The sequence below is a fragment of the Pteropus alecto genome, unplaced genomic scaffold (assembly GCF_000325575.1).
Source record: "Pteropus alecto unplaced genomic scaffold, ASM32557v1 scaffold271, whole genome shotgun sequence".
NCBI lineage: Eukaryota > Metazoa > Chordata > Mammalia > Chiroptera > Pteropodidae > Pteropus > Pteropus alecto.
Window position 1 is genome coordinate 921,867 of NW_006430730.1, and position 7,838 is coordinate 929,704.

A 7,838-nucleotide genomic window follows, 5' to 3' on the forward strand; every position below is an offset into this window, starting at 1 on the left:
CTAAGTTACTATGGGCCCGCCTCCTGCTTGGAAAAACAAGAACAGATCCATCCTGGCCCCCCCAAACTCCCCCACGCAGAGACAGCGCCTCCCTCCTCCAACAAACACCTCACCCACAGCCCGAGTGAGGCAGATTAACCACGCGGTGTTGTGGGGGGTGTGTTTTCGCCTGCGCTGGAGGACCATGAGTCCCCGCCTTACACACAGGCAATGATCTGGGAGTGCAGCGCTTCACAGACGTCATTCTCCTGAACTTTCCATGCCGCATCTCCAAGGACATGGTATTCGTGCCTTCTTGCTGCCCAAGGTATGTCACACACCAGCCTCCACTGGAGAGTCTGGCAACTGATACCTGAGCCCTGGAAACCAGCATCTGGTACCCTAGTCATTGCGTACCCTAACCCATAGCAACAGGCAACCGTGATCCTGGCACCCAAAACCGGACCTCTTCCCCAGGATTCCCTCCTCTGCCCAGCGAACCGGAGCCCATTCTCATCATCCTGGCCTTCACAAGGCAGGCTTCCCTTCTCAGTACCCCTCTCTAGAACCTGGGGCCCATGGACTATCCCTAGTGTTCTCAGAGACCACGCCCCTTTCCCAGGACATCTAGTCATTATAGGTTGCTTTCAATTACTAGCATTTCCCCCTAAGTAGGTTGAAGTGAATAAGATAGTATAGGAAGGTACTTTATCCAACCTATATTAGAATATTTATTTGCATGTGATTTTTAGATCTATATTAATTCTATAAGAATAATTCTCATATTTTTAACCTAATTATTTTTATTTGTATCCACGCCGTCACTTAAATTAAATATATGTAAAACAAATGCCATTATACTCTTACCAAACTCTGGCCATGTATTAAGTTGACCCGAGCAATCAAAAAGGCTAGGTTATGCATCATTTTGAGGTGAATTTTCATCCTCTCTTTCAAGGCATCAGCAAATCTTTCTACCTTTTTGTTCATACATTTTATTTTCTTTAAATTCCTTTTTATTGTGGACAGAACATTTAGCATGATATCTACTCTCTTAAAATTGTTAATTGTACAATACAGTATTTCCTTAATATCAAATTTTTATAAAATTTTCAATTACAGTTGACATACAATATTATAAAAGCTTCAGGTGTACAACATAGCAATTAGACATTTGTATAACTTGTGACGTGATCCCCCCACCTTGATAAGTCTAGTGCACACCTGACACCACACATATTTATTACAATATTATTGACTGTATTCCCTATGCTGTATTTTACATCCCCGTGACTATTTTTATACCTACCAATTTGTATTTCTTAATCCCTTTCCTTTTTGCACCCATTTTCTCCAACTACCCCTCTCACCTGGCAATCAACAATTTGTTCTCTGTTATCTATGAGTTTGTTGCTGTTTTGTTTGTTTTTTAGATTCCATATATAAGTAAAATCATACAGTATTTGTCTTTCTCTGACTTTTTCACTCAGCATAATTCCTTCTAGGTCCATTCATGTTGGCGCAAATGGCAAGGTTTCATTCTTTTTTTATGGGTGAGTAACATTCCACTGTATATATGTACCACCTCTTCTTTATCCATTCATCTATTGATGGAGGCTTAGGTTCCTTCTACAGCTTGGCTATTGTTAAATAATGCTGCAATGAACATAGGGGGGCACATATTTTTTTGAATGAGTAGTTTAGATTTCTTCAGATAAATACCCAGAAGTGGAATTGCTCGGTCATACGGTAGTTTTGTTTTGAATTTTTTTAGGAATCTTCATATTGTTTTCCATAGTGGCCGCACCAATTTTCAATCCCATCAACAGTGCAGGAAGGTTTTTTTCTCCACATCCTTGCCAACACTTGTTTCTTGATTTATTAATGATAGCCATTCTGACAGGTATGAGGTGATATCTCATTGTGGTTTTAATTTGCATTTCTCTGATGATTAGTGACCTTGAGCATCTTTGCATATGTCCATTGGCCATCTATTTGCCCTCTTTAGAGAAATATCTATTCAAGTCCTCTGCCTATTTTTAAATGGAATTGTTCGTTGTGTGTGTGTGTGTGTGTGTGTGTGTGTGTATTAAGTTATATGAGTTCCTTATATATTTTTGATATTAACCCCTTATTTGATGTATCACTGGTGAATATCTTCTCCCATTCAGTAGATTGTCTTTTCATTTTATTGATGGTTGCCTTCATAGTGCAAAATCTTTTTAGTTTGATGTAGTCCTATTTATTTTTTTCTTTTGTTTCCCTTGTCCAAGGAGACATATCCAAAAAATATTGCTAAGAGTGATGTCAAAGAGTTTACTGCCTATGATTTTTTTCTAGGAGTTTTATGGTTTTTGGGTCTTACATTTAAGTCTTTAATCCATTTTATTTTTGTATATGGCATATGAAAGTGTTCTAGTTTCATTTTTTGCATGTATCTGTCCAATTTTTCCAACAGCATTTATTGAAGAGATTGTTTTTGCCCTATTGTATATTCTTGCCTCTTCTGTCATAAATTAATTGACCATATAGACATTGACTTATTTCTGGGTTCTCTGTTCCATTGATTATGTGCCTGTTTTATGTTAGTACCATGCTGTTTAGATTACTATATCCTTGTTGTAGAGTGTGAAATTAGGTAGCGTGATACTTCTAACTTTGTTTTTCTTTCTCAAGATTGCTTTGGATATTCAGGGTATTTTGTGGTTCCACATAAATTCTAGGATTATTCATTCTGGTTCTGTGAATAATGCCATTGGTATTTTGATAGGGATTGTGTTGAATCTGTAGATTGCTTTGGGTAGTATGGATGTTTTAACAATGCTAATTCTTTCTATCCATGAGCACAGTATATCTTTCCACTTATCTGTATCTTCTTCAATTTATTTCTTTAATGTCTTAGAGTTTACTGAAGTATACTTTCTTTTACCTCATTGGATAAGTTTATTCCTAGGCATTTTATTTTTTTGATGCAATTATAAATGAAATTGTTTTCTTAATTTCTCTTTCTGTTAGTTTATTATTGGTGTGTAAAAATGCAACTGATTTCTGAATATTCATTTTGTACCTTGCTTTTTTACTGAATTCATTTATTAGTTCTAATATCTTTTTGTTAGATGCTTTTGAGTTCTCTATATGTAGTATCATGTTGTCTGCAATTAATGAGTTTCACTTTTTTTTGTTCTTATTTGGATATCTTTTATTTCTTTTCCTTTTCTGATTGCTATGGCTAGAACTTCCAATACTATGTTGAATAAAAGTGGTAACAGTGGATATTGTTGTCTTATTCCTGATCTTAAGAAAAACGCTTTTAGCTTTTGCCCATTGAATATGATGTTAGCTGCGGCTTTGCCATATTTGGCCTTTATTACATTGAGGTATGTTCCCTTTATTCTCACTTTTCTCTCTGTCTCTGTTTCTGTCTCTGTCTCTCTCTCTCTCTTTTGATGAATCTGTCTAAAGGCTTATCAATTTTATCTTTTTAAAGAACCAACTCTTGGTTTCATTAATCTTTTCTTTTCTTTTTTTTTTAGACTTTATTTTTATTTATTTCCACTCTGGTCTTTATTATTTCCTTCTTTCTACTCATTTTAGTTTTTTTTTCTTTTTTTTAGTTCCTTTAGGTGCAAGGTTAGATTGTTTGTTTGAGCCTCGGTTCCCCTTAGATGTAGGAAGGGGGTGAACCATATCAGGCTGTGGCAATGGGAACTTAAATCCAAATACACACTCAGATATGGTTGCTATGTTGTCATCTTTTTCTTAGGGATCTGAAAAATTTAAGTGACCTGGGACGAATCTTCGACTCACTCTGGGCCTTGATTTTTCCCTGTCTCTGAAATGGGCACCATGATCCCTTTCCTTTTCTGGGCCCAGGTACTTGGTCATTATGGAGGATGCAGCTGATTGGGTCCAAGGTAGATCATAAGAGGGACTTCTAAGTTGGAGCAAGATACTAGGCTACGACTCAGAGAGGGGAGCTGGGATAGTGTGAGTGGTGGCTTAGCATCAGACTCTTACTGATGGAGAAGGGCACAAAAGCATCATTTTTCTTAAATTGCTCCTTCTCATCCAGGAAGTGCTGGTGGTTGAAATCTTGGGGTTTGGAGAAGAACTTGGGGTCTTTCAGCACAGAACCCAGAACAGGATACACTTCAGTGCCCTGGTAGGAAGAGGGAAGAGAATTTGATAAGATGGAGGGAGAATAAGCGTGCCGAAGGACATAGGGTTGGAGGGGTAGTTTGGGTGCCTTGAGTGAGGAGAAATGGGAGGCAGGGGAGTTGGGGTCCTCTCTAAAGGAGGAGCTTTGGGGGACATGACATTCCTGTTCCTGAGACAGGAAGTTTGGGGAACTTGGGTTCTGTGTCTCCTGAGGCAGAAGGTTTGGAAGTTTGTGCAACACGGGGTTCATGTCCCATGAGAAAGAAGTTTGAGGAACATGGGTTCTGTGTCTTCTGGGGCTGAAGGTTTGGGGGACACGCAGTTCATGTCTCTCAAGGCAGGATGTTTGGGGTACATGAGAATTGTGTCCCTGAGGGAGATATGGGATTCAGGAGTCTCCGAGTGGGAAGGCTGAAGAGATATGGTGGTTGGGGAAGTGTTTTATTGAGGGGGTGGGATAGGGGCTGGGAAGCCTCCAAGGGGGATGGAGTGCTGGTTCACAGGGAGTAGGTTGGAGATCCCTCTAGGCTGGGTAAAGGCAGTGCCTTGGGGAGGAAAAAGTCCTGAAACTTGGTGTCCTTGGTGACTCTGTGGTTCAAGCCCAAGGGGATCATGTCTCCGAATCTTTGGATCTCATGGATCACTGACTCTGTGTAGGGCATCTTGGCTTGGTCCTCGAACTTGGGCTGATGGTTCTTGTGAATTACCCGATCAATCTCTTCATGGATCTTGGCTGGGGGATGAAAGGGAATGCATTTAGGTATCTAGGGGTCTCAGGGCATGTACACCTGGATGCACAATATGCATGACATCCATACATGTGTGACTTGGGTGCAAATGTTTTAAAATAGAGGTTGGTTCGCCATAGGCACTATTGGCGCAGGGCCCTGTTCACCTGTTGTGCCAGAATCATAGGGGAAGTGCGAGGGAAGAGTAGTGGGGATGGTTTTGAGAGGGGCAGGTGGTGGGCGCTCAGTGGGCTCAGCACAGGAGGTATTTACTAAGCAGTTTACATATTTTCAATATTTTAAGAGCTAGTAAAACCTGGCTGGTGCCTATTAGCCAAATATCACTTCATTTGTGGATAGCAGGGCATGTCTGACAGTCTCGGGATCTCAGAAAAGTGGGGACATTGCAGTGGGCTCAGAGACATTTTGAGTGTCTGTGATCCTCCCTTCCCTGCTCCCTCCAGCCTTACCCTCCACATCTGGGTACTTCATGAGAATCAGGAAGCCATAACGCAGGGTCATACTGACCATCTCGGTGCCCTCAAAGAAGAGGTTCAGCGTGGTCAATACCAGGTTCTTCATGTAGAACTCTATATTGGAGTTCTTCTGCTCCTGCAGGGAGAGAGGGCTTCAGGCCGAGCTCACTCTCCTATGCTCTCAGGGCCATTCTGAGGGTGGTGGTGGTGGGGCTGGGGGTTGGACCCATTTCTCGTAGATTCAGACCAAATGTGAGAAGAGGGACCCTAGTTCTGCCTTGCTCTCTCTGGTCTCCAGGCCTTTGCCCAGGCTGCTGGCTCTGCCCCAAATGCTATTCTCATGCTCTTTGCCTTGCTATCTGTCCTTTCGTTATCAGCTTAGTTGTTACTTTTTAATTGTAGAAATATTTCAAAAGAGAGGGATAGAGAGAGACAGTGATTGAGAAAGAAGGACAAGAGATAGCATGATAGAATATGTCAGAGAGAGTTAAAGAGAGACAGATTTTCTGAGACAGATACAGAATATGAAGCAACAGCATCCTATTCCTTCACTGAAAATCTTGAAGCTTTCTGTGGAGGCATCTTCTCGCTGATCTTTTCACCTTGAACTTGACTCCATAAAGCCCCTTCTTCTTTCTTCACAGACTGACATTCAGATGGGGGCAGGGACTCTCAACATCACATAGTAAAGCCAGGTTACCTGTCCACTCGGGTGTATTTGATAACCAGGGAATGAAAAGTAAGAGAGCATGGTGGATAAAAGCACCAGCTTTAGCATCCAGAGACCAGGGTTTGAGCTAAGGTCCACTGCTTCCTTGCTATGTGGCCTCAGGCATGCCATTTATACTCTCTGGGCTTCGGTTTCCTCGTTTTAAAATTGGGGACATAATTGAGCCTCCTCCAAGAGCTGGTGTGAGCTAAATAGGTGAATACGGTAAAGATCTTATTATTTTTAAAAATAATTTGCACTTATTTTTCTTTATTATTTTATGCTTATAGCACCTGGTCTTCCTAAGTGGTCTCCCATCCAAGTACTAACCAGGCCCGACCCTACTGTAAAGATCTTAAAATAGTGCCTGGTGCACTATTATATAGAAGTGCTTGCTATTATGATTTGCACACACAAGTCCTGCTCATGGGTAAGGGCTCAGTGGAGAGAACAGTGATGGTTAATTATAATTGGGATTGTAAAGATTATCGTGAAGAGGAGATGAATGCCCCATTCCCAGCCTGATTTCCCTCTGCTTGGCTTTGGACTTCTGCACTGGCTGCTGGAGTATACCTCCTGCATGTGGATGAGAAAAGAGTCGATGAAGTCCAGCGTGCGTTGGTTCTGCTCCACCTTCTTGGCTATGAAGTCTTACAGCCCCTGAAGATCCTTAAATGCCTGTTGCTGTGGCCCCAGCAGGTGTTTTATCAATGGATAGAACATCTCACAGAGCTGAATGTGTGGAGAGAAGGGAGAGGAAGGACAGCTGTCAGTAGGCAGGACCTGATTGGAGCGGGACCTGTCTCAGGGCAAGGGAGGCACTGGGTTAAAGGCACCTGTTCAGGTGTTTAGGTATTTAGATGGGGCTGGATGGGAATAGATATCTAAGTTTTCATGTGAGTTAAATGTGAGGGCCCCTGTCTAAGAATTTAGATGAGATGGATTGGGATCCATTTCCAGATTTGAGATATTCAGGTGAGGCTGGACCAGGGCACACATCTAGGTGTTCAGATATTCAGGTGAGGTTAGATTGGGAGCCACTTGTTCAGGTGTTTAGCATTTCAGGTGGGACTGGTATGGAGGGGGGTCACCTGTCTAAGTGTTTAGGCATTCAGGCAGGCTCGGTTGAAGACAGCTGTCCAGATATGTAGGGGATCTGGTTTGGGGCTTCTGTACAGGTGCAGGCATAAAAGTGGCGCTGGTGTACAGGTGTTAAAGTGGGGGAGATACTCGGTTAGGTGTTGAGACATTCAATTAAGCTGACACTTCTGTAGGTGTTTGAATGAGCTGGGTTGGGGGTCATTTATTTTGATATTTGGGGAACAAAGTCTCTAGGTTTTTAGATGTGTAAGGTTCTTGCTGGGGTATCTGTCCATTTGTTCAGATAATTAAGTGGGCTGAATAGGGAGCAACTGTCGAAGTATTCTAGTGGGCTGGTTTGGGACACCTGTGTAGGTATTGGATGGTTTTGGTGGGCTGGATTTTGCAACGCCAGGTTTTCAGGTATTCAGGAGGTGGGCTGAGGTGATCACTTGGTCCAGAAAACTAGTTTAATGTATGTAAACTGTAATTAAAATTTGTTTAAATAGTAAATAGATTTCTTTAAAAGCTTACTTGAGTAATTATGAGTGGAAGTATAATATAGCAAAATAAAATATTAAAAAATAAAAAAAATAAATTCAGATGGAAAAATGGAATATCTCAAAAGGGAGCACCTGTTAGATATTAGGGTGAGTTGGGATGAGAACACCTGCCCAGGTAAGAGAATTGGGTTGAGGACATGTATCT

The 7,838-nt window shown here is 41.6% G+C and overlaps 1 protein-coding gene across 1 annotated transcript; it reads right to left on the minus strand.

The window, feature by feature from the left end:
• LOC107196149 (cytochrome P450 2A13-like) lies at positions 1 to 6,773 on the minus strand. Its single transcript, XM_015594567.1, is given in 5 exon segments — positions 1 to 92; positions 3,991 to 4,138; positions 4,683 to 4,870; positions 5,336 to 5,477; positions 6,624 to 6,773. Coding segments are annotated over 5 exon segments (720 nt in total).
• Positions 6,774 to 7,838: the final 1,065 nt, after the last annotated feature.